Source organism: Strigops habroptila, chromosome 19 (assembly GCF_004027225.2).
Source record: "Strigops habroptila isolate Jane chromosome 19, bStrHab1.2.pri, whole genome shotgun sequence".
Classification (NCBI taxonomy): Eukaryota; Metazoa; Chordata; class Aves; order Psittaciformes; family Psittacidae; genus Strigops; species Strigops habroptila.
The window spans coordinates 4,108,547-4,136,119 of NC_044295.2; the positions used below are offsets into that span (position 1 = coordinate 4,108,547).

Genomic DNA, 27,573 nt, shown 5'->3' on the forward strand with positions numbered 1-27,573 from the left:
CCTGTCCTCAGTGAGCAGCTTTCCATTTTACCCATATAATATGATCGGAAGAAGCACCCAGACCATTACGCCATCTACATCCCTAATGTTTTCTCTTCCTGACCTTCCTAAGCGAGCCCTTTCCAATCCCTGCCCGTTCAGATGCACCGTTCCTGGCCCTGACTCATTTCCATCGGTTGCCTCTAAACCCATTTTCTTTTGTAGCCTTTTACCAACAGGCTGAATCACTCCTAATGCTGTTTTTGAAGCAAAACCACTCTGCTGCCCTACAAAACCAGCCGTGCAATTGTTTCCTTCCATCTCCTGCTTTGAACCACCCCTATGCAATGACGTCTTCTCTGCGGCTGGCCACTGCTGCCTGCCAGTTCTGCTTCTTGTGGTTGAATTAATTCAGAGTCTGCCCATATACTGGAGGAAATCAACTGGGAGAGTGCGTGGGATTGAGGGAAAGAAATCAGAGAGTGAATGTTTTTCTAGGAGGAGGTGTAAGACTGTAGGTAGGAGAAGATGCTCTGAGCGAGGGTTCGGAAACATGGGAAATGCTATTTAATTGCTCCTCGTTTTCCAATGCCACTGCCTACACCCTATTGGGAAATGCAGGTTTCAGAGTGATCACTGCCAGACCCCGAGCCCCTTTTTCTTGCCTCTGTAATTACACTCACGATACTGCAGTTGCTGGTAGCTGATGCTCTCTGTCCCATGCAAGCGTTACGAGGGGATGAGTCTCCAAGGCACACTAGAGCCCTATTAAACAATATTGCTCCATCTTCGAACCTGTTGCTTAATTGAAGCCTCTTAAATTTTTATTGCCAAGTTGGCAGAAATTGCCATTTTTAGTGGGCTTTTCATCTTCTCTAACGTGCCGTGCCGATGGGGAGCAGCTGAGCTGGGGAAGTACCATCATCTGATCCCATCCATTATGAGAGAGGCTCGGGTGGTGCTGCCAAGATGAGGTGACGACGCTCTCAAACCCAGATGGGAAAAGGGGAGTCAAAGCCAGGAGGGATTTATCTTTTCCCAGGGGATCAGCCTTCTGAAATATAATGTCCAGTGTGTCCACGCAGCCTTGGTGCCATGGTCTGATGCTGGGGGGATACTGCAGCCTTCCCAGGGATGTGCACAACACAAGAGGCTTGTTAAAGCACCAGGCTCACCCAAAAGAGCCAGGAAAAGGGAAGGACTGAGGTGCATCCCTCCGAAGCCAAAGCAGCAGGAGCTGAAGGCACTGCCCTGCTCGGGGTGGTCTTGCCCTCCCTTGGGACCCATCAGGGTGGTGACCGCACAGCGTGCCCCAGGCCAGCTCCTGCACAGCTCAGGGCTTTGCCCATTCATGAGGAAACAAACCTTATTCATGAGGCTCAGGAATTGCCATGGAAACCACTCCCCAGCGTGGCCGGAGCATCTCTGTCTGTACAGGGCTCTCCCCAACGTGAAATGGTGTGAAACCCCCACAAAACAGCAGATATGGCCTGGCAGTCCATGTAAACCACTCTGGCTCCTTCCACATTGCATTCAGGCACAGCCACTGCTGCAGCAAGTAACCCAGAGATGCTTTCCACCCTTCTCCATCATGACACTCTTGTTTTAATTGCAACTGTCCATTATGCGTTGCCTTCTGCTGTGCTACCTCCCAAATCACTTTAGGGAGCTCAGTTGTGGCTCCCCTGAAACTTCAGGGCATGGCTTTGGTCTGAGATTTCAGACAGAAAGCATCTCCCTTCGGCCACGAGTCCACAGCACAGGAACAGCTTGGCCTACACAACCCAACCACCCTGTTTTACGGAGGAAACCTCCCGCTGGCATTGCCTTTGCAGGACTGCTTTTGCTGACTCAGCACACACAACCAATGTGCATGTAAAGTCCCTCTTATGATGCTACAAGTGCAAACCTGCATAACATCGTTACTGCATTAATGATGCAGTTCCCAAACTGGTAAATGCATCTTATAAGTGTCAGTCTGCAGGAATCGGAGGGCTCAGCCACTGCAGGAGGAGGGGAAAAGCTGATTTTGTTCCTCTTTGAGACTGACAGCTAATTTTAAAGGGAGATTTAATGAGATCACGCACCATCACGGAGCCAGTTTCCTTTTGACAGGGGGCTTTTGGAAAGCTCTGGGTACAAAGATCCAGGATTTATCACTCTGGCACCAAGATGAAAGTCCTCACTTGCACTAAGCGGCTGCATACCTGGAAAGGCAGGAAATCAGGAAGTAAAGCCCAGTAAATACTCTTAGTTCCAAGACTGGGATGGGGGACGAAGGGTTTGACTGGAGCACAGGCACAGGGAATAGTAACGGAGCCAGAGATAACGCCAGGAGCCTCTAAACCAGCCACGAATCAATCCCCTACACGCTAAAGCCTGTCTCAAAGAAGACGCACAGCTTCTACCATCACACCAAGACAAGTCTGCCCAATTCTACACCTGAGAATTACTGGGAAAAGTGCTTTTAACTAACACAGAGGCTGCTCTGAGCTGGGAGATAGCTCTATTTTTACTTCTGTTCTTCTGAAATAGCTGGAGGATCATTTCATTTATGTTTCATGGCTTAGGACCCCAGTAACTGGCCGGACTCAGCCCTCTGGTTGCTGCTCATGGGCTTTTCCTCCTTTTGCTCTGCCTTAATGAAGGAGCAGCACGTACCTGCCCCAGATGTGAATAAAAGATGTGCATTTGGGGCTTGAGAGGGTGGGTGATGCCCAGCCGGCCCCTATGGGGTACTTTAGAGGATGCAGTAGCATATGTGTGCTGTAATGGCTGTAATTAGGTGAAAAAATGACTTTATGGAGAGGAGAGACTGGGGTAGGCAGCACTGCACAGGGAGCTGATGCTGCTCGAGGCAGGCAGCTCTGGATCTCCAGGTAAAGCCTTTGCAGTCCGTGGTATGATTTTAAACCAGTTACAGAAGCCCTGGCCCCAACCAGAAATGTGCCTTTCCCTCTCCTAGCACCAAAACACTGGGAAAACCTGCAGAAGAGGGGACCTGCTTGAGCAAAGAGCAACCCCAGATCTATTTTTCTGGTCATCTTCTACATCTTCCCTGCCTGGCAGGAGGGACTGGGGGAGGGATGGGTTTTTTCCCTCTCAGCTCGCTGTCTTCTTGATAGGAAATCTAATTTTTTAATAGAAATAATGAAATAGTTAATGCTGGCAATGGGATGGGGAAGATTTACAGCAGCTGTCTGAAAAGTCTCCAGCATTTATTCTATTCCTATCTTGAAAGCAAGTCCTTGAGATCCTCGCTGCAGGCTCCAGCTCCCAGCCACGCTCCCACATCTTGCTGAAGCCAGGACGTTTAAGGAAGACAAATCTTTCCCATTACCATTCGTGCTGCCAAGTGAGCTTGATTCGAGGAAGTGCTGCCAAACCCCTTCAGCATCATGCACAACACATCCCCAGCCTGCTTATGGAGCATGCAAAGTGCCATGTAAATGGATGGTGATGCCAAGACCCGGACATGGGATGCTGTGCTCCGACAGCGACTTCCTCTGTCCCCTTTGGCAAGTTGCTCCCTGGGGAAACTCAGCGTCTCCAAGCTTTCTGCCAGGAGCTGCTGTTTCCCATCTGGAGCCATTATTGGGAATATCTGGCCCTAATCCCAGAGCTGGTAACCCTAACGCTGCTATCCAGACCACACCGCTGTGCACTGTGTATGCCCATAAGCAGCCACAGGCATGGGGCTCGCCCAAGCGTGCTCCATGAGATGCCCAAGAGGCAATGGATAAGGCATTCAATGCCTGCTAATTGCTGTCAACAGTTCTCGTGCTAATTAATCAGTTTTCCAGCCTTCCAGCCTCTTTACCTTGCAGAATGCCCCATGGAAGCAATGCCAAATGCTGCTGGGTCCCCTGGGGCAGCAGAAAGCAGTTGCAGAGCGAGGTGAGGACCTTGGGGATGAGTGGAAGGGCTTGTGTCAAGGGAATGGGTGTGAAAAATGCCCAAAATGGCTTTTCAAGCCTGATTTTGCTTTGGACACCAGCAGTCGCTGCCTCAGACCTGAAAAGCCCTTTGCCTTTGCTGTTACACTCCAAATGAAAGCCCTGTGTGCTAATAAAGCTGCTCATTTTCTCCAGCCCACCAGACTTCCCACAAGATACAAACTGACAGCAGCGAAACATTTCTCTGCTTTAATTGAGCTCGCCCACCGGGATCCCACAACGTTCATCATCTGCTGGGTGATTACACACAAGCCCACCGTAATGAAGGAGAGAAGATCTGCATCCGGGCTCGCTGAAACGCAGCATCTTCAGGTGTATTTTGGTACCTGACGATGTATTTGGTGATGAATTCCTCACGTTGCTCTGAGCTGAAGTGTGACAACTGCAGCTCTGATCTCCACGGAGGTTTAATCAAAGCAAACCCTTCAACAGCTTGTGCTTGCTTTCCTCAACTTGATTTATGTCTCATTTGAGGGTGGATGCAAGAGCAGGGAAGAAAATGCGAGAGGCAATGAGGCAGGAGGGCTGGAATGAAAGCACCAGGGCCAGGATGGGGGAAAAAATCAATCCGCTGGCCTGCTTCCTGTATGCATCATCAGGATTTGGGTGTAATGACACCACGTCACATCACATCCATCCACATCATGATGATGTGTCACCATCAGGACTCAGGGAGGGTGATCTTGAGCCATGAGCATCCCACCACAGTTTATAATAAATAGTGTGACTATTTCTGTGTTACCTGAAAGGATTCACGCTGATCTACATAATTAAATATTCTTCTCTCGTCTCTTTTTATACCCCTGGAGTGTGAGAGCTTTTTGGCAAAAAGCATCCTTTCTTGGTGGGTTGGAAGGTACCCAACACACAGAGCAACTGCCAGAGCTGAACCACAGAATCACAGGATGCTTTGAGCTGGAAGTGACCTTCAAGCTCATCCAGCTCCAACCCCCTGCCACGGGCAGGGACACCTTCCACTAGAGCAGGTTGCTCCAAGCCCCTGTGTCCAACCTGGCCTTGAACACTGCCAGGGATGGGGCAGCCACAGCTTCTCTGGGCACCCTGTGCCAGCGCCTCAGCACCCTCACAGGGAACAGCTTCTGCCCCAGAGCTCATCTCAATCTCCCCTCGGGCAGGTTAAAGCCATTCCCCTTGTCCTGTCCCTCCATCCCTTGCCCAAAGCCCCTCTCCAGGTTTCCTGGAGCCCCTTTAGGCACTGGAGCTGCTCTAAGGTGTCCCCTTCAGGAGCCTTCTCTTCTCCAGGCTGCCCCAGCCCAGCTCTCTCAGCCTGGCTCCAGAGCAGAGCTGCTCCAGCCCTCGCAGCAGCTCCGGGGCCTCCTCTGGCCTCGCTCCAGCAGCTCCACGTCCCTCTTGTGCTGTTGCCCCAGAGCTGGATCAGGACTGCAGGGGGGGGTCTCCCCAGAGCGCAGCAGAGGGGCAGGATCCCCTCCCTGAGCTGCTGCTCACGCTCTGGGGGTGCAGCCCAGCACACGGGGGGGTTCTGGGCTCAAGCACACACTGAAGCCGGGTCATGGGGAGCTTCTCCTCAACCAACACCCTCAGGTCCTTCTCCTCAGGCTGCTCCATCCAGTCTCCCCCAGCCTGTGTTTGTGCTGGGATTGCCCCGATCCAGGGGCAGGACCTTGCAGTGGCCTTGTTGAACTCCACAAGGTTCACGCGGTCCCACCTCTCCGGCCTGTCCAGGTCCCTCTGGATCCCATCCCTTCCCAACAGTGCATCAGCCACACCTCACAGCTTGGTGTCATTGGCAAACTTGCTGAGGGTACTCAATCCCAGTGTCCATGTTGCCAACAAAGATGTTGAACAGCTCCAGTGTCGATATCAACCCTTGAGGGACACCACTCATCACTGGTATCCACTTGGACATTAAGCCATTGACCGAAACTCTCTGAGTTGCTCTTTGGCTGCTTGGACTATTCTCTGTATTCCTCTCAGGCTACCTGTCCTTGCTTCCAGCCTCTGTAGGCTTCCTGTTTGTGTCTGAATTTGTCCAGGAGCTCCTTGTTCACCCATGCAAGCCTCCTGGAGTGCTTGCTTGACTCCTTCTTTGGCAAGATGCATCGCTCCTAAGCTTGGAGGAGGTGATCCTTGAATATCAGCCAGCTTTCTTGGGCCCTTCAGGGCTTTATCCCATGGTACTCTACCAAGCAGATCCCTAAAGAGGTCAAAGCCCAGGGTAGTAAGCTTGCTGTGCATCCTCCTTGCTGCCCTAAGGATCTCATACTCCAGCATTTCATGGTCACTGCAGCCGAGGCTGCCCTTGAGGGTATGGAAGAGCAAGGCAGGGAAATTACCAGGGATGAAGTCCCTTCTGTGGCCAAAATTAAAAGGATCATGGGCAATGCATGGGAAGCAACACTGAAAAACCTGCCCTCATCCCAACCAATTTGAAGCAAGGCATAAGAACTACTGTTAATCATGACGATGACTCTCAAGGGGCACTGGTACATAGAAGCAAGCTCTCATACAGACCCACTGGAAAGATCTTGGTGTGTAAATGAAAGGCAGGACTTACCCTTTGCTCTTGGGTGGCCACAAAGGTCTGGAATCCAGGGGCCACCCCGAACCCCAGCTCCTGGACGAAGGGTGGCTCGGACTGGCTGTGGATCTGGACTTTGACTCCAGCCTCAAATGTTGTCTCCTCTGGAAGAAGAAGGGAGGAGGTTAGCAGACTGTAGTGGGTTGGATGGTGTCCACCTGCACGGACCTGTTTGCCCCTCCATGGAAAATGGTATCTGGTAAACCTGTGCTGCTCAGAAGCAGGAGATAAGCAGCTGGGAGTGCTCCACCTGGATGATGACACTTCTGGGCATTGAGGAAGAAAACGCAGCAGCAGCATTTGCTGGGTGAGCAGAGGACACCCTGGACTCAGCCCACATCACCACTGCTGCCCATCGGGACCAAGAGCATCTCCATGCTCCTGGTCCTTACACTGCTGCCTATCCCAAGGGCTCACCCTCCCTATAACACAGATTCATGATTTCTCCAGCTTGGTCTGTAATTCCAAGCTAGAGAAAACAGGAGGTGACATCTACTTTCTAGCTGCTATTTAATTACAGAATTCATTCCCTTACTACTAAAACTTACTCTTTCCTCCAAAGAGAGGTTTCTACTGTCCATAAGGTCTCCCATGCTGACAGCCTCTGATGCAGCCTGAGGCCACTTGGGAGACAATGTAGGTAATTAAATAACCAATAAGTGGGTTAAATTCAAAGGAGCTCATGTTCTTGGCAGCTGAAGTTGTTCCAAGCTGGACAAAGGCATTTGCAGCCCAGGGGCTGACACATCACTGAGTTAAGGGTGACATGAGGTTCCCACATCCCAAAGCTATGCTGAATACCAAGTAACTCGAGGTCAGTCCCCTTCTTCCACTAGAAGCTAAAACCGACCCAAAAGAGACTTTCTGAAGCAGAATTAATGGGATGCAAATCAGCCCCGAGTGTGACATAGGAACACTCTGGGCTCCTCTCATCACGCAGGCATCTTCACGCAGCTGGAGCATGTAACCTTCCTCTCTTTAGTATTGCTGCTACGGTCTCACATCTCAGCCAACTAGAGGGAGCATATGGGCCTAAGGGGTGGGGGGCTGATTTGCAAAGGAAGTCGTTAACTCTGCATAATTTGGCTTAAAAACTATGTTACCCACTAATATGAATCCATGCCTGTGGCCAGCAATACCACCTCCACACCTAAAGAGCTTCTGTTTAAAGATGAATCATTCTTTATTTTCTTACTATTCCTCGGTATTTTTCTACTATTTTGTTATGTATCTCAGTTTTTAACAGCACCGTGTTCAATCTGAAGCACTGACAGAAACTCAGCACCAAGGAATCACAGCCCCAGAGCTGCTACACCAGGGGCTGCACAAAGATGGGCAGCAGGAGACAACAACAGAATACACTAGACCAGGGGATGATATGGTCAGAGGAGAAGGGCAAGAGTTGAATAAGGTGAAACATGAGGTTTACAGACCAGACATCAGGAACCCACTGCTTAAGAAGATGTAACTGCTGACTCAATTGGGCAGCAAATACATCAGCCTTCCTCTCCCAAGAGGACTTTCTTGGAACCTGCTCACCTGGTAGCTCCCAAGGCAAACGAAGCCAAAGACTGCAAGGATGGGAATGGGCTTATGCTTTTCCTGTCCCCCTTGTCCAAAGCCCCTCTCCAGGTTTCCTGGAGCCCCTTTAGGCACTGGAGCTGCACTAAGGTCTCCCCTTCAGGAGCCTTCTCTTCTCCAGGCTGAGAATTTCATTCAGCTTTTGGGAGCAACCAACATTTTTAAAGCTCCACTCTGACAGCGAGGCTGCTTTACATGTTGGTAACACAAAACTTCATGCTCTGCACCCGCAGCCACATGTCTTCCAGCAGCATCTCCGCATCTCAGGCATTTGACCTCGGCAACCTTTGCAGCTGGAGCTATTAAACTTTCAAAGCCCAGCTTGTCTACCTAAGGCACAGGATAACAAATTGAAGATAAACAGGATTTATTCACAGTTCCCTCCCCAGGTCTTGAATACTCCTGCGGATGTCTGCGATGGCAGTGAGCTCTCCATGCACTTGGTCAGGGCTCAGCTCCAAGCAGTTGGAGTTGGACTTTTAACCAGTCAGAGATGTATTGATCTGCAAGGCTTACTCTTAAACACATGCTCTCATCGATTGATGCCTCTGGTGCCCACGCTTATCTGCCTGCCTGTGCATGAGTTCTGCAATGCTCCATGCAAGCTAATCACTTATTTTTGCCTCCTTGTGACAAAAGTGCTTTTGGTATCTAAATATTGCCATGACTTAGGGCACGGAGCATTGCTACTGCATGGGGTTGCACACGGTGGATGCAGAGCTTGAGTGCATCTCCTCTGAATCCCATGTTGGTGGGATGCTGGCACAGAAAGTATGAATTTATTTTGGCTTTTCCCTACACTGAAGCCTCCCAGAGCAAGACTGGCAGTGACCATCCTTGCTCTTGGCCTCTGCTTATGTGCAAGATCCAACAACCACAACCCGAATCCACTCCCCACCACCTTCCCGTGATGGAGGCAACACAACCCTACTACTGGGACCCATCGTGACAAAACCCTGCCTTGCCTTTGCCTTGCTCAGCCGTAATTGGGCTCCCCTTGCCCCAAGAGACGTCAGATGGACGTTGACATGTCCAAGCTCTCTCACTGCCAGCTCAAGCTTTGCATTCCCAACCCATGGGGGTTCCATTTGAGGATCTCCTCCCTGCCAACACCTCCCCACTGCTGACCCTTTGAAACACCCCAGTGCTGAGGGTCAAGCCATCTTTCCCCAGACCCTTTGTCAATGCAGAGCATCCCCATCCAACCTCATCACTGCTCAACAGCACCACAGTAGCCCTGAGCTCCGCAGTGGGTTCAGCACCCAGGTGTCCAAACCCCATGGGTGAACACACACCAGAATGAGTTCAAACCCTTTCCCGAGCTCCCACCAGCTCCTCCAATTTCAATCCCAATCCTGTTATTCCAACATGACGCCCACTCCTACTGATCCCACCTGCTCCATCACTTTGCCTGGTGTTGATCCCCTTCCAACATTTCAGAGGAGATACCATATGCTCCCTTTAGCAATTACCTGCCAAGTTGGAGGAGAACGCTTCTATTTAGTCTCACTTGTTGGGCAACGGGAACTGTTTTGTCGAAACATTTTCCATCCCAAGTTATTCTGCCCTTTTTTTGCACCAAGATCTGCTCCGCTCTGACTTAATTCCATGTATTTCCCATGCCCAGGTGCTACCCTGAGTCTATCATCCGTGGGTAAACACCTGTACATTCATATCAAGTCCATATCAAACAAACAAGATAGATATAATAGAATCATAGAATCATAGAATCAACCGGGTTGGAAAAGACCTTTAAGATCATCAAGTCCAACCTTTACCCCAGGACTGCATATAGCCTGCAACTATCCATAAGAGACTTAAAAGCAATAGGATTTATATTTTTAAACAGAAAATCATGGCATTTAGGCAGTTGTAATCACGGCTGGGGAGGGGAAAGCATTTTCTATGCCATAGAAGAAACTCTGCTTTTAAAACACAGGGTTATTAATTTTCATCAGTGATGAAAAGCAGAATAAAAGGGCGTTTTTGTAAAGAAGCTGCCAAACAGCCGGCAGCATTCAGCGTTTTTCCTGCGAGAAACATGTGAGGATGAAGCTATAAACATGAAACTGGCTTTGAAAAACTCTCACTTCTAAGAAATCATTTTCTACAAAATAGATGTTTGCCACTAAGAGAGAAAAATTAAAAGCCCAACTATGAAACCCTTTGATGAAATATGCCTGGACCAGTCCTCATTAGCTGTATCTTAAATGTTTCCAAGCTCAGTGCTGAGGCTGAGAAGCATTAATGTGGGTTAAACACTTGTTGCAAGCATAAGGAAAAGGAAGGTCTCACAGGACCCAGAAGCACCAGACTGTCTGGTTCTGGGTGCATTCAGCTAAAATGAACATCCCTGAAGCAGAGCAGAGCCCAAAAGGCTCTCTGGCAAACCCCACCCATCACCCTGATTCTGGAGAGGTGCATCCAGGGCTGTGAACACTCACAGAGACATGTCCCAGCCATGGTTTTGCCAATTCTTGCAGTTTTAGCGTCATTTTGAATGGCTTCTTCTAGTAGTACCTCCTGCAGGCACGGGACTGAACACTGGTCCAGCTGTTGCTGCTGTTTCATTAAGCCTGTTTCTTGTAATCACCCATCAATGGGGTGAAAAATAACCCTGAAAACCCTTTGACAATACCTGAAGGGGGCTACAAGGATGCTGGAGAGGGACTCTCAATCAGGGACTGTAGCGATAGGACAAGGGGCGATGGGTTCAAACTAAAACAGGGGAAGTTCAGGTTAGATAGAAGGAAGAAGCTCTTCCCTGTGAGGGTGTTGAGGTGCTGGCACAGGGTGCCCAGAGAAGCTGTGGCTGCCCCATCCCTGGCAGTGTTCAAGGCCAGGTTGGACACAGGGGCTTGGAGCAACCTGCTCTAGTGGAAGGTGTCCCTGCCCGTGGCAGGGGTTGGAGCTGGATGAGTTTCAGGTCCTTTCCAACCCAAACCATTCTATGATTCTATGACTGGCTCAAATGACAGAAAAACTAAAACTAAATTGCGGTGACTCAGGGTTTGGGTCATACCTTACAATTTTTAAACTGATTTTGTGATGTTGGGAAGCCTAACCACAGCCCTTCACTCAATCTCCAATCCCACTTTCCAGAGGACCAGTGCCTGTAAATTCATTTCTCAGTGCATCCAGGTTGAGAACAGAGCAAAAACTCCTTGAGGACTGCATTTTAAAATACATTCATATATATTACTGTACACAGCACTGTGTTTCCAAACAAATCCCGAGCTGCTCTTTTCATGGAAGGATTAGAGTAGCGTTAATTAAATTGGGGATTAATTCAGCATCAAGCTGGCTGCAGAGCATTATATGCTGCAGATTGCACAGCTTTCTATTTCTGGGCTTGGCTTTCCATGGCTTCGTCTGGGCTTTCTGCTCACAGCATCGCTCAGAAGAGCTTAATAAAGCTCCAGTACACTTCGGGTGCAGGCTACAAAGTTCATCCCTGTGAACACGCAAGAAGCTGCAATTAGAAGAAGAAATGCTGCCAAAGGCACGCAGCTACTGTCTCCCCTGCCTGATTATGTCCAAACTGATCCACTTCTTGCTGGCAATTAACATCCGAAGCTGTGCTCAGCACTAATTGATTAAGAATTGAAGATCCAGCCTTGTGTCTTGTGTCCTTTCGACCTGGAGCTGTCACCTGCCAGCTCTGCTGGGCTCCACAGAAGGTGCTCCTGCTTGGAGAAGACCAAAGCGGATCCTATATAGCTCGACCTGAGAAAAGCACATAGTATCTTCTCAGCTGGTTCACATTATGACTGCGCTAGACAGTGGCCTGAAGGTTTATTTTGGGTAATAAACCTTCTCTCGTGCTGTGCAGAAGTAAGCACAGAGCTGGGAGGTTTGGGCTCTCCCTAGACTCTCGTTGACCTGTGCCTCAGTTTCCCCATCTATAAAAGGAAAGTAATCACAGAATCAACCAGGTTGGAAAAGATCTTTAAGATCATCAAGTCCAACTGTTACCCCAAGACTGCCAAGTCCACCACTAACCCATGTTTCTATGCATCTCATTGGGCTGGAAGAGTCACCAGTGCCTCCTCCATGCTCTTCAAAACTCAATTCACACCACAGTGTTACTGAGGAGCAAAGATATGGACTACCTCATGGGACAGTGTCCACAAGTGATAGGGGCAGCACCAAGCACAACATCTGGAAGGAAGCACAGGGGTTCATCCCTGCGCTGGCTGCACTGCACCCATGAAGGGTATGTTGAGATCGTGGTTTCTTGTCTCCCCCAGAGAGGAAGGCTCCCCAGGAGCAGAGGGGTTGCTGCTGCAGCACAGACATGCCCAAAAGATGCTGTGAGATGTTGAGGTTCACGTCCGATTTTTACAGCATCCTTCGCTCATTATCACCATGGAAATGCTGGGCATCAGAGCAAGTGCTCCTCCACTAGCCCATCACCCTGGGCTACACTGGCATCTACAGCACCAAGCTGAGCACCTTGAGTTGCTCTGGCTGTGCAAAATACCATGGCAACATCCCCATTCCCACCAAACCCTTAAATCCTTCCTGCACGCCTCCAATGTAGCTCAGCAGCACATGGGACCTGTCTGCGTCCTCAGATTACCCACCAGTGTCTGTGCCTGCAGCACAGCACCTCCTGAGCACACTGTGCTCATCACACCAGTGGGGCAGCCAGGACCCACATCGAGCCAAAGGATGTGCCTTGTGGTCCCAGCCTTGGGGAAGCCAACTTACTGCTTCACCCAGGCTGTATCCATGCAGAAATCTAAAACAATGCCCAACATTCACATTTCTCATAGACAAAAATTTATAGATGGAAAAAAAAAACCCCAACAAATCACCATGGAAACGTGCAAGAAAGCAGGACCCACAAGCCTACCATGCCAAAATGGGGGATTATAAAGAAACCAGTTTAACACCAGCGAAACCAGTTCCGCTTCCCTGTGTGTGCTCCCGTTTCTGTGGAAGCATCGTATTTTGCTTCACTTGAAGTTGCTTGGTAACAGGATTAAGTGAAGCTGAAATAAGAGTCTTCACAACAGGGTTCGGGGAGGTTTGGGAGCACCCGTTTGACAGGCGACTGAGTCGACGCCGCTTTCCCCACTCAAAAGCAGCAGCTTGAAATTGGTCCTGTGTATTTTGCTACTGTGGGCTGAGCTTTGGCTGCTGGTTTGGGATCAATCATGGATTACAGATTTCCCCACGGATGAAAATGAGATGTCTACCAGCTGCTGGGAAAAATCCCTCGTGTCCCACTCAGCTGCAGCAGGAGGGAGGGTCCCAGTGGGGCTGTGCTGAGTGTGTGTGACTCCAGCCTGGCTGCTCACCTGCATTGAAGAGGCACCGAAACCCCCGTGTGACGGCAGTGGGGAGCCCATCATGGTCTCATCCATCTGGCCAAGCTTCAGAGGGGTCTGGCTGCTACCGAGTGCATTGTAGGGTCAGCACTGGACCAAGGGAATGGGAATAAGTTGATGCTGGAGGAAACTAAAATGTCCCCAAAGCAGCTGCAGAAGAGCCGCTGTTGTCGAAAAGGTGAAAACCTCACTAACGGCTTTCCAGGAGGCGTTTATTACATTTAGGCTGCAGGTGATAGGATGGGAAGTCCTATAATCTACAGGTTATAGTCCTACATAGAGGATGGATACAGCCCTGTATAAAGGATGGATACAGCCAACCCCGTCCTTTAAGGACAGGTCTCTCAACCTCATCCTCTTTCTGCTGAGAGTCCAAAAAGCAGGACATCACCTCCAAGGCTGTTCCCTTCACAACCTTTCGAGCACACAAGAACGCTGCCTTTTCTCTCCAACATGATCTCCTTGCCACGGTCCACATTGGGTCTTGTGGATGCTGCAGTGACAACCCCAGGGTCCCCACTGCTGCTGGAGGATTCATTGCTGCTGACAGCACCAACGCAAGCTCCGGACAAGCCCTGTGCCCAGCTCTGGACACTTAAATCTATTTTCAGGCTTCTCCTGTCATTGAAGGGGTGAGGCAGGCAGCTTCAGAGTGATTCATCCCATCTCAGGGAGGTGTCTACAGCAGGATGAGTCATGTCCAAGGTGTTGCAACTTCCCTCCACCGAGCCAAGGCAGCTCCTTAATCTCCATAAGCAGTTACAATAGGATCGGATAAGCACAAGCGAGTCCCAATGGGAAATCCAGGCGTTCCCTTTTCAGAGCTTAGGAACCAACAGAGGTAACCAGCTTATCTCTCTATAAACCCTTCCCTGTACCTATGAAATCAAACCTTGCTGCTTCAAGGTGCTGCTGACGACCAGCAACAGGGGCTTCATGTTCCCCTGGTCCTCTTGAATAATCAGTGTTGGGTTGACGGGGGAAAAAGGATCATTCCCTGGTGGATCAACTCCTTTCTCGTGGAGGTAGGAAGTGATCTGAGACCTCCAAACAGTGCCCAGGAGCTGGAAAACCCAGGCAGATGTGGCTCCAGCACATCAGTGACGACCTCGAGAGTACTGGAGGCTTTGATAATGATGAAGAGCATCATTATAATGATGAAGAACAGCACAGAAGCACCATGTGACAAGCTCCGCTATAGCAAGTCATAAGGTACTTCATGTGTGAGGTTAAAGATCTATTCTGGGAAAACAAACCCAAAGGACCTGCATCTGAAAGAGCTACAAGAATGAAAGGCCACCAGCTTGTGTTAAAGGCAAGCAAAGTAGCGGTATTAGCTACAGAGGTAAATTAATCCTTCCTCTTATCTCTTGGGATAAAGAGTATTTCAGAGGGTTTTTTTCTCCCCTTTTTTTCTTGTATTTTATTGAAAGACCACTTTGAAAAACCTCACCTCCTTGTACCTGAAAGGGGCAGAGAAGGAGCACAAAGGCTGCTTCCCCACCTCGGCTGCCTGGCAGAGGGGACAGGAGCACCGCTGTCACCCTGAAATCACACCTCTGGTTTGTTGTTTCTCTTTGCTTCAGCGAGAAGGGACTTGCACACAGAGAAAAGAGGAGAGAGAAGGAAAAAAGCCTTGTGCCCGCAGAGCCTGTGAAAAGGAGACTGAAAGGGAGATCTGGGAAGGGCAGGAGATGGATCTGGTGTCCTTCTCCCTGTTCCCATGGCCCAAAGGCTGGAAAAGCAGCAGCGAAGCCTCTGCATCTAATCCCAAGGGATAAGGGCACAGAGCTGATGTTTTCATCCTACACTGCTGGGATTTAACCACTGCACAGTTCCTGCAGTGTGAACTCTGATAATACATAGAGGATATAAACCCCAAACCACAAGTGAATGCTCCAGTATATAAGGCAACAACTACACCTAGCTGGGAGCCAAAGCTTTCCCACCAGCAATTCATTACTTCATCTCCCACTAAGCATCTATTTGAGTATCTTCTGCTTCATTATGTGGTCACTGTGCTGGAAGAGGCAGGAGATGGAACGCAACCGAGCTCCTTCACCACAAAACCTAAACCTGGAGCGTCGGTTTTCCCCTGCTCACTCCGTTCCAAGCTCTCTGTAAAGCGCAGTCGCGATTCATTACTCACCAAGTAACAGAAGGTGTTATAACAAAACTACATTAAGCATATCTGCTATTTTTAGTTGAGCATATTGCATTTGCATACTAAATCTGAGAGGCCATATGTCTCAACGTATATTATTAAAAAGCTCCTTACATAATATACGGGGCAGGAGGAACGGGCAGCAAGCTGAGCCCAGGGCTGTTAAACTGGTTCTGCTGGACACAAGGAGCCAGCAAATGAATATTTCACTTCCTTGCTTCTCTCATATTAAGCTCAAGCTTCAGTCATTAACATGGGGAAAGACGTGGCTCGTAATCTGCTTCCCTGGTGGGGTCATGCCAGGGCAGGGAGGGTTGTTTGTGCCACGTTATGCTGCTTATATGATTGCTTCTCAGTGGGGAAGGAAAATATATGTTCTTCCCACCTCAGCATCCTTTGGGAAGGGTGACCACGGGAAGGAGTATGACCAAAAAAGCAGGTATCTCCTCCATTCCTGGGAGCTGCTGCCAGAAATACTGAGGGAGGAAGGGAGAAATTCCCTCTGGAGGGGAGCAATATTCCCTGCATCCAGAGCCGGGCGTGCCAGCCTCCTGGGCCACCCATCTGCCGGCTTTTGCTTCAGCAAGCTGCTGCCACCGCAGGGAGAGGGATGATCCAAAAAGGAAAAAAAAAACCCCAAAAAAACAAAAAAAGAAGGAAAAAAAGGAAAAAGCAGAAGGAAGGCAAGGCTTTAAAGGCACAGGAGCAGCCCTCACACATCCCTCCCCCTCCAGGAGCCTCACTGCTTCCCCCAGAACATCTTGAAATATTAAACAGTCAAGGAGCTGCTGCTAATTTTGGCTGATAGCGGAGCCAGATGGAAGCAGATTTCCCAGTGCCAAGGCTGGGGCCTGGCTCTGCTGCTGCTCCTGTTGGGGCAGATGGATGGAGGGGACTGGGATACCTCGGAGGCTGAGCCCAGGGGTCCAGCCAGCTTTTGGCATTGATTAAAGGGAGATGGCATCTCTGTGTACTTGGTAGTCAGGAGAACGTGGTTTCTCAAACTGGATGTCTGAAGAGGTGCCAGGGAGATCTTCCACCTCTGAGCATTGCTGGCCTCTAGAAAGCCCCTCTGCATCCTGACACCTCTCCAGGAATGTGGGTCCCACGGGAAGGCACAACAGTCCCAAAGTGGGACTGAAGAAGATGACTGGGGTGGGTGACCACCCCAAGTGGTGATCCCATCGCTGTCACCACCCTGACCTGTGGTGAGAGCCTCCATGGGACTGCAAGGTCCATGCAGGTCAGCAGGCCCACCTTGTCCAGCACAAGCTGGACCCACCTCGTGCCATGTCCAGCTCCTCTGCAGGATCTGTGCTTAGCTTTCCAGCTTGGAGGATGCTGTAGAGCTCACAGCGGTCCAGCAGCACCAGGAGATAAACAGGATTTGCTCCTGCTGGGCCTTTATCCTGCAAGGACAAGACTTCCCTCTGCAGCCAAGCTCATGCCTCCCTATCACCTGCTTGCTCTTCCCATTTTGCAGCCACTCCGACGAGTAATAACCTTCCTTTATTTCCTCCTGGTCCCTCTCCAGGCTGAAGCACAGCAGTCCCCGCAGGCAGGATGCAGCTCCGGAGCTGGTCCCGTTTGCTTTTGCATCCTTTAGGAGAAATACAATTTCTCTCCTAACGCAAACCTGGCAGAACGGGAAAGCTTTGAAGTTATCGTGCGATTAAATAGACTCACTGCTGGTACAAGGACATTTGAAGACAGGCAATGGGCAGAGAGGTTTTTACCACTGCAAGAAACCCTGACTCCGTGCCCTGCTGGAACTGCTCTGACAGCTGTGGTTATGTCTATTTAATTTGCATCGCCTATAAATGTCAGTGCTTCAAGTGATGTAATTTCAAAGCACTTTGGTGAACTCGGCAACTAAGTAAATACCTATTTTAATGGAAAAGGATGTGCCTCAGATGGCAGCTCTGATTACAAAATGCCAGCAAAGAGCTTGTCTATCAGAGCAGGGAAAAAACCCAAGTATTTTAGTTACATTGGTGAGGGAAATGCTTCTCCTGCTCAGACATTGCAAAGTCGTGTCCAGTAAGGACCAAGACAGACCTGGCTTCTCGGCGCTGCACCCCCAGAGCGTGAGCAGCAGGTTGAGGGAGGGGATCCTGCCCCTCTGCTGTGCTCTGGGGAGACCCCCCTGCAGTCCTGATCCAGCTCTGGGGCAACAGCACAAGAGGGACGTGGAGCTGCTGGAGCGAGGCCAGAGGAGGCCCCGGAGCTGCTGCGAGGGCTGGAGCAGCTCTGCTCTGGAGCCAGGCTGAGAGAGCTGGGCTGGGGCAGCCTGGAGAAGAGAAGGCTCCTGAAAGGGAGACCTTAGAGCAGCTCCAGGGCCTAAAGGGGCTCCAGGAAACCTGGAGAGGGGCTTTGGACAAGGGCCTGGAGGGACAGGCCAAGGGGAATGGCTTTAACCTGCCAGAGGGGAGATTGAGATGAGCTCTGAGGCAGAAGCTCTTCCCTGTGAGGGTGCTGAGGCACTGGCACAGGGTGCCCAGAGAAGCTGTGGCTGCCCCATCCCTGGCAGTGTTCAAGGCCAGGTTGGACACAGGGGCTTGGAGCAACCTGCTCTAGTGGAAGGTGTCCCTGCCCGTGGCAGGGGTTGGAGGTGGAGGAGCTTTAAGGTCCTTCCTTTCCAACCCAAACCAATCTGGGATTCTATGAAACCCCTGCTCTAACTCACGATACAGGAGTTTAAGTCTTGATTTTGCATCCAAAGCAATGATTCAGCAATTGGGATGCAGGACCTCTTAGAGAGATTTAGCTTTTTCCACACATTTCCACAGAAGTTTCAGTTCATCCTTTAACAAGTCCCCACTGAGGAATTTTTACCCCAGCAGCAAAATGGATTTTAGATGTTAACAGAAGAAAAACTAAAAGCCTGTGGGCCTGGGGAGCAGAGAATTTCCTATTTCTTATTTGTTAGCTTATTTTGATATCCCAATTTATAGCAATATTTCAGGATGAGAGTTATTAAAGTAGGAAGAGCGGGTGGCCACAGGAGGTGACGGTCCCTTCTGCTCCTCCAGCCTCAGCTTCCCACCAGCAGACCTTTTATGGTTCCTTCAACTACTTCCATCATTTGCTCACCAAAACCAAACCCTTTTTGCTCCAGGAAAGGATTTTCCCTCTCTCTCTGTGTCTCACCTGCAGCCCAAAGCATCACTGCATCCTCACAGCACCTCCACCTCCCTCCCTTTGTCCCTCCAAAGCCTCCAATGATCTACTCCAGCCCTCTCTCCTCCTTCCATCCCCCAATACAACATATGGAGGATGCTATATATAAAACTCTTGGTGCTGTGCTGTGGGTGCTGCCCACGGGAAGGCCGGTGGGGCACAGACACGCCATGGCAGCAGGCAGTCTAGTATTTTCCTCTGATAAAAATAACCTGTGAACATCACATTTAGTGCAGCCCGCGGCGCTGCAATGAGTTCTGCTGGAGTTGGGGGGAAGAAGAAGAATCAATCAGTGCTCTCCTGGAGATTTAAGCTGAAAACGGCATTGCTGATACAGGAGGTTGCTTCTGAGTTGTTGCAAGGCATGAGGAGAAAACAGCAACACGACAGAGTGGGCAGGAGGTGAAATACAGCAACAGGACAGAGCACGAGGCAGAGCTGGACCTTGCTGAGCTTTTAGGGAGATGAGGTGGATTTTGCAAGAGACGAGGTGAGGGAAATGTTCGGCTCCTCAAGTTTTGGCCATATTGGATCTGCCCATCACGTCTCAGGAGGTCACCAGGGTCCCTCCACAGCCCATGCAGTGGGATGGGTGATTAACCACCCCATCCTTTGACTTACTCAGATGAGAAATCTCTTTTCGATGGGTAACAGAGGGTGGGATGTTTCCACTCCAGCTGTCAGAGCTCAGTCACCATGTTCATCACCCAAATCCACCTTCTCAGGTGCCAACACACACAAAGAAATGATGCCTGCAAGCCAGGGGACTCCAAGAGTCAACCTGATCTAGTTGAAGATGTCCCTGCTCATTGCAGCGGGTTGGACTAGATGAGCTTTGAAGGTTCCTTCCAACCCAAACTATTCTATGATTCTATTCTATGATTCTGTAAGAGAGTCTCAGTAGGGGAACCACATCTGAAATACGGTCACTGGTTCTGGTCACTGGAGCCTGATCGATGCACACAGGGAAAGGAGGACACCAAAGCGGCCGGGACAGGAAGAGGAGCAGGGAACCTGGCATTTGGGAGGAGTCCAACACAGCTTGGGTTGTGTGTCGTCTGGCTAGATGAAGGCTATGAATCCTCTCTATAAATACACCAAAAGCAAACATCAGACAGGAGCAGACCATTTCCAACAGGAAAATATTTGTAAAAAAACATAAATCCAAGCTAGGGTAAGCTGATGGTGAGTCAATTTAATCTAGAAATCAAAAGGTCTCAAGCCAACAATACAGAGCTGTGAAGGAAGTGTATTGGTAGCATGGACAGCTTAAATACCACACTGCAATCATCTGTTCTTTGAAAAGAAGCATTGCCCTTTTGAAGCCCAAAGAGATTTTGGTTGCAAAAGCTCACGGACAGCCCCACAGCTCATTTCAGGGCTGTAAAGTTCATGGTGAAAGGATGAGGTCCTTCTTCATCCCGGTGGGCATCATGCATGTTCTGCACCCGCTTTTTCACCCAGAAAGTGAAACCATCAGGGAATCGAGCAGGGGAACAGACCATCAGGGTGCTGAAGATGCAAAAGCTACCTCCTGTACCTCCTCACTCTTACCCAGCCCCAAAGATCTGCATCATTATGTTTTATGGACCCCAACTCCAACCCCAAGGAAAGCTTTTGCCTCTGGGCACCTCAATTCTTGCCCTGGCACAGTGAGAGGGTTCCTGCATCCATGGGACCCAGTCAGCATCTTTATGGCAACAGCCTTGGGCTCACACAGGCTCCTGAATGTCAAGATCCCACCCTGGGGCAGCAAAAAGCCCAAATCCAGCCTCTAAAGCCTTGGTCCACTCCAGTCCAAAGGCCAGCCCTGCTCTCTTGGCCGCAGCAGTGTGGGATGGAGCCAGGAGCCCAAGTTCTTCATTGTACGAGTTCGCAGCTTCCACAAGTTCAATACTAACTTGTATTGCAGCAATAATGCTTAATTCTTGCTTTGTTTATTGAAATATTTATGGAAGCCCATGCACCATGATACAAACAACCCTGTGGGGCCATTGCTATTGTTAGAGAAATAAATATCTGCACTGAAGGGCATTACAATGAGACACTGAAGATAAATAGCTCTTGGGATGGAGTATAACAAACTGCTGTGTGAAGTTAAAATGTGCCAATTTTTCCCTTGGGAACACGCTCAGGTAAGAGCTTGGAGCATAAGAAATCCATCTGAACTGGGACATCACTGAAATAAATAAGATTTTTTGCCATTTTTCCCCCCAGTATTGGCTCTGACATCCCTTGCGATGTGGCTACACCAGAGCAGCTTCAGCCCTAGCCTGGAATTAGATGGGAGTCAAATCTCCATGACCTGCATGTCTTGGAGGAGGAGGCTGGTGAAGTGATGGAGAGAGGACACCAGTGAAACAGCCTGGATCATGGAGGAGCAAACTGGGAGGACCTTCTGCTCCACCACTGTGACCAGCAGCCTGGACAAATTCAGATGTTCTGGCAAGTGAATAAGTGTTGAAAGAGAAACTGGTGTGGGGAGGACGCTGGATGGCTGAAACACCAATGCTGTGGTACTCAGAACTGGTGGAAAATGGGTTTCTTGCCTGAAACTGAGACTTCAAAAACAAGTCTTGAGCTGCAGGTCTCTTGGCATGGACCAAATGTAACCAGATCACAACGAAAAGCAGAGGTGGCTCAGAGCCCTTTTTCTCCATGCCCCTGCATGAAGCCTATGCTTCAGCCTTTCTCCATAAAGAGAAGGACTGCCTGGCACATTTTGGGACATAGAAACATAGAATGGTTTGTGTTGAAAGGGACCTTAAAGCTCCTCCAGCTCCAACCCCCTGCCACAGGCAGGGACACCTTCCACTAGAGCAGGTTGCTCCAAGCCCCTGTGTCCAACCTGGCCTTGAACACTGCCAGGGATGGGGCAGCCACAGCTTCTCTGGGCACCCTGTGCCAGCGCCTCAGCACCCTCACAGGGAAGAACTTCTGCCTTATATCTAACCTGAAGTTCCCCTGTTTCGGTTTGAACCCATCACCCCTTGTCCTATCACTACAGTCCCTGATGAAGAGTCCCTCTCCAGCATCCTTGTAGGCCCCCTTCAGATATATACAAGGCTGTTTAACAGCAGAAACCTCTTTCACATCCCCACTTCCAAAGACATCTATTTTCCTTTTCTCACATTGACCTTCCACGGGAAGAAAAGAGACTTTTCCTTCTGCATTTATATACTTGAGAGAAGGCAATGGCAACCACTTCCCTGCTCTGCTGTTCCCACTCTCCAAAATATTTGAGTAACGACATCGCGTACTAGAATTTGTCACTTGGCCAAACTCTGCAGATGGCATTTCCCTCTCTTAATCTTTCTAAGCTTCTCCTTAAATAGGAGCAGTGGAAGGAATAACAACAACAAAAATATTAAAATTGATCAACAAAACACAGGCACAGTCCTCTTCCCTAAAGCTCCCCAGTTTCACAGTGTGTTTGGAAGCACAGGGTACATCAGTGGTGGCAGCAAGCCAAACCCAATCCGAGATAGGCCTGGAATGCTTGGGCTTCTTCCCAACCTCTGTGTACCACACAGCATTAAAACAGCTCATTTTTTGTTGCTGCATGGCTTTGCAGTCTCAGTCTGCTGTCACTGAGCACAAAAGTCATCCAGCCCCATCAACAGTCATGACCTGGGACATCTCAAGTTGCCAAAAAGAAATGAGCAGCTGTTAGAAACATGTCCTGAAGAAGCAAAGACGCCAACACACAACATGTGTGGGTGACCAGTAACATCACCCACACATGGCCCTGCAGGGCAGGAAGGGCCGGCTCCTGCCAGCATCCCCACGGGCACCAAGCGACCTGTCTTAATAGCCAGGGCTGGAAGAGCCCTGGTGAGACCATCAAATCCAGGGCTGTGTCATGGCCACCCCAGTCTCCTTTGATGGACCATCATCAAACCTGTACCTAAGGCTCCAGTGAAGATGGTTTCCCTCAGTCCATTACATCACAAGGGACAACAGGAGGAGAAGACACCTTTTCAGGGCTTTATGCCTTACCACTTAAGTCCATTCATCCTTCACCTACCCACCATGCTTGTCCCTCCCTTTCTACCCAGCTTAGTCTCTCTCATACCTGAAGACTTGTCAGGGTTTCCCCTTCATCCTCTCTAAACCACAGTGTCGACTCCTTCCCCATTTCAACCAAGCCGAGTGAACCCTGGTGCTGCGGCAGGCAACATTGCACAGCAGAAGACTTCACACGGTAGCAGGTCCCACCACCACATCATTGCAATGGCTGGAGCTCCGCCAGCACAGACTCAGCAGAGATGAGAAAGACCTTCAACACTCAAGTTCTTTTTCTCCCTTTTCATCTTTCCTCCACACATCCGACCACCACAGCTCTACTAAACACAGCTGCAGGAGTGCACTGCTCCCAGGCTGATGAGAGCAGCTTTGACTCTTCCCTGCCCTCCTTTTAACCTCTATAAAAGCTGAACGATTAATCACATCTCTTTTTCTTCTTTCCTCTCTGCTCTTCTGTTCTGCTGAGTCTCTACCTGCTCTCCAGCCACCCAGAAGCATGCTCTAGATGATCTTTGCCATCTGTGATTGCTTTGAGCGCTTTGTATTACAGCAACGAGACACAGAACAACTAGAGGCAGCTGTGCTCTTCAACAGAGATGCTCAACATGGACCGTTGCCTATTTTGTCTTGTAAACAAGACAGGAGAGAGCCGTGACTGAAAGGACAATGAGAATTAGGTGATGCTGCCTGAGGATGAAATGAGATGAGATAAGGAGCAGCCACCAAGAGCTGCAGGAAACATTCACGGAGCACTTCTGAACGGTGCATGGCCACTGGGGCTCCTCGATTGCTTTCATGAAGTCCTGCATTATCTCAGGAAATACATAGTTTATTTGCTCCATATCTCAGGAAAGACAGATCATTGGCTCCTTCAGAGCTGGCTGAAGCAATGATGTTTTTAAGAGAAGACCACCAGGCTCTACCCATGTTGCTTAGCACAATTGAAATGCTTCCAGAGCATCTACAGGAGTGGAAAGTCCTTCCATCACCATCCTCAGCACAGCTTTACACCACCCAGGGACTACAGCAATTTGCCTCAGGAAGCACTTGGGAGGTCTCAAGCATCAACTGGAGCCCGTGTTGCTCCGGGCTGGACAAAGCCAGAGCAAAATGATGATCCCTGCACCAGAGAGATGAATACAATTAAATTTAATTAGTCCTTGCAAAAGACTTTGATCTACAAAGTGCTTTTTAGCTGCAAAACCTCCTGGTACCTCCGTGAGACTGATTAGCAAGTGCTGAGGTCTTCATCTTCCAAGAGGGAAATGAAGACGCTCTCGGGAGGGTCAAGCCCAGACATGGTGGATAATGACCTGGATGATCCTCACATACAACTGGTGCATCCGGAAGCATCCCAAAACCCCACCAGAGACACCGATACCTCACTTCCCACTCAGAAAAAACAGCAATAGAACTCAGATGTTTGCAGGTGCCTTTGCAGCTCCTGGGACAGCAAAGGCTGATGCTGCAGCCAGCAGCCCCCAAAACTTGCCCCCTTGGTGTGAGCCCCCCCACACTGGCTGGTAGCCACAACATTGGCCGCGCCAGGCTTCTTCTCATGTCTCCTTTTACCCCATGAATTCTTCTATTTTGAGCTCTGCTATTTTGGCTACAGACATTTAATTTCACCCACCAGCCACGAAGACTTGAATGAAAGATGCAGCATGAAATGCATGTTTAATTTTAATGCTGCATGGCCTTGCTTTGTCATGTGTCTGTTGATTTTAGGTGCCTTTTCTCTGCTTTACCACGTTTCCAAAGCAAGTTTCTAGCTTTTATTCCTTTAGTTTTGTCTTAAATGAACATTTCCTGACTTTGGGGCTTTTTTTTTTTTTTCCTTAAAGAAAAGCTTTTGAAGCATTCTCATCCCTTAAAGGATTTTCCCATTAAGTCACTGATACGTATTTACAGCCTTCAGTTCATCAACATTATGTGACTGAGGCCATCTGCCTGTGCTTGCTACACCAGCCCTGTGGTGGATAAAGCCTTGCTGTCTCATACCTTCTCAAGCAGGAGAACAGCAATAGGAGCAGCTTTCCCAGCCACATCTTAACTGCTCTGCACATACATGTCTGGATAGGGGACTGGCTAGTGGGAAAGGAAGACATGAGATACCTGCAGCAACAAGCACTGTGATTTTATCTTACTCTTCTTTTAATTCTGGGTGTTTAACTGCCAAATTGGACCTAGAGGACAATGTGTGATGTGCTAATTGCACTAGGATGGGCTGAAACACACTCCTTAGATGAGCTCATGGGCCAGGACCTCAGCATCGAGCTCATCCTGGGGATCAGATGGGTTGCTGGACAAGACACAGGGATGCCACTGACTCGCCTGCACTTCCTGGTGAGGAAACCCCTTGCAAAAAGCCCACTGGCTCGTGTTCACTTACAAGCTGTCAAAGCTGTTGAGATGTTCTCCACAACGGCTACAAAGAGCATCTGTTTTGGGCTCAGAAAAAAGCTTAAAGACTGGCTCCAAATGAAAATCTCCTCCTATTTATTGTAAACAGACAAGCATTTGATTTTAAAACTAAGTTGAAATCTTCCCCCCTCCACTCCCCTTTTGCCCCAGGTCACAGAATCATGGAATGGTTTGGGTTGAAGGGACCTTAAAGCTCATCCAGTCCCAAACCCCTGCGACAGGCAGGGACATCTTCCGCTAGAGCAGGTTGTTCCAAGCCCCTGTGTCCAACCTGGCCTTGAACGCTGCCAGGGATGGGGCAGCCACAGCTTCTCTGGGCACCCTGTGCCAGTGCCCCACCACCCTCACAGGGAAGTCCTTTCATTCCATAAGCTGTGTTGGATGGCCAACAACATCAATTTCTGGAGCAACCCAGGCCTGGATTAGCCCCTGACAATTTCCTGGGTACCTGCTACATCACAAAAGAGGAAAACCAGCTTTTTCAACCATTCATTGGCTTCTTCCAGCTCCATGATAACATTGAGAGACTCTGGAGAGCAACTCACCACAAACAGGAGTCTATCGGTTATGTGACAACCTTAATGACACAGCCCAGACACAAAACCCTGAGTAACCTTTGAGCTGCCTCTCTTCACTCCGGAGCTATTGATGAGTGTGTTCAGGCAAACAATTAATTTTAGCAGCAGCCTCATTCTGTGGATGCTCTGGTTGTCAGGGGACTGGTGGAAGGTGGAAATAGTGTTGACCTTTTCTCCCTGGGAAACCTGGCTAATTGAATGAATTCTTGCTCTCATTAGGAAAAGGTTCAAGATGCAGCACATTTTATGCCTCCCTTTAGGTGACACCAACCAGCCTCCTAAAGGTCAAACTGTCTTTGATGAGTTCATCAGTGATCAGAGATTCCTATTGCAAAAAATCATCGAGTTCTTCTAGCCCAAACCCCTCGGTGTTACTTCTGCTGAAGGCCACTGCTGCTTTTATAGGTACCATTTATTTCTTTGGATGTTCAAGTCTTCAGAAGGATGAATCAACCCTGTGTCATTGGGATTTGGGGTGGTTTTCTGTCGCATTGGCTAATTATGGTTGCCTGGTAATGCCAAACTTTCACATCATTCCAAATAAAGCAGTGTTCTCTCTTTGCAGCACTGCCTGCGGTGCAGCAGAAGTCATTTTGAGGTAGCATTTAATAGCTTATATTTAAGCAAGAGGAGATTTATGCAGGAGAAGCTCTTCTTCATTTTGCAGAAAGGGGCATCAAGGATAATTTGACCCAAGGATAAAGCAGCAAAGGATAATTTGACTCTCTAAGGATGAGTTTGATGTCACTCAACCACTTACTGTCCTAGTTCAATCTTCTTCATTGCTTTTATGGGCTCTCACTGCAGATTGTAATCTACAGTATTTCTGGCACAGAGGTGTCTGTGCAGGGCTCTGAACGCACTGATCACCTCCAGCCTCAAGCTTTCATAAGCAGCCAATACTCGTGGCTTGCCCTTGGTGATGGGGGATACCAGGTTTATGGCTTTGCGGCTGTCTTGACTTAGAGTCTGACTTTGTGCCTCTCTGGGGCTCTCTGCTCCAGCAAAAATTGAAATCCAGCACTATCCAAGATTCATTTCTCTGCTCTGGCTTGCTGGGACACAGGGAGAGGAGCCAGGGAGGGATGTCCACCACTGCTGCCACCACATGGCATCACCAAACCCACTGCATTGCCCTGCAGATGGCCAGCAGCTAGTGAAGCCCCATGCATAACTGAGAGCAAGGCATCATAGAATCATGGAATGGTTCATGTTGGAAGGGACCTTAAAGCTCTTCCAGTTCCAAGCCCTTGCCACAGGCAGGGGCACTTTCCACTAGACCAGGTTGCTCAAAGTGCACTGCCACAACCCCTAAATGCCACGAATAAAGCTGCAGTGAAGGTGCTAGCGTGTCTTATCAGTCATTTCTTAATAAAAAATTAACTGCAGCTAATCGGGAGGGGAATTTGTTAGTTTAGGATCCTGAGGTGCTTCTTTGTTGATAACACCAACCCAAACGCCCCAGTTAAAGCTCTCTCCCTCCATCTCCCCAGGTCCCAGCTGCAGTTTGCACATAAATTCAGTGTCATTTTCTCCATCTTAAATCATCCTGCATTCTTATTGTGAATAATAAAAGCCTTTTTTGGTCTTTCCTCTTTCCAGAGGGAGCAGCTTTCACCTGCCTGCGCTGTTACACGTGTTAATCAGCTGGTGAAAATGCTCTGGGCTGAAAAGTGCTGGAGAAAGCAAGTTACTCATACACACACCTTGGCCTTTCTTCTTCTGTTTTTAGTCTCCTTTGTTATTTTAATTGATAAACGAAACTGAGAACCAACCCTTCCAAGGCAAA

At 49.3% G+C, this 27,573-nt stretch overlaps 1 protein-coding gene across 3 annotated transcripts in view; it reads right to left on the reverse strand.

Annotated features, from left to right (window-relative positions):
- LOC115617883 (acid-sensing ion channel 2) overlaps positions 1 to 27,573 on the reverse strand; it is a 477,643-nt gene that overhangs the window by 16,368 nt on the left and 433,702 nt on the right. For all 3 annotated transcript variants that reach the window (XR_003994691.1, XR_003994692.1, XM_030508893.2), the window contains exon 3: positions 6,472 to 6,599. Coding sequence is in view for 1 of the 3 variants with exons in the window: in XM_030508893.2 (XP_030364753.1) it covers positions 6,472 to 6,599 (128 nt within the window). In the remaining 2 variants the exon portion in view is untranslated. The remainder of the gene's footprint in view (positions 1 to 6,471; positions 6,600 to 27,573) is intronic.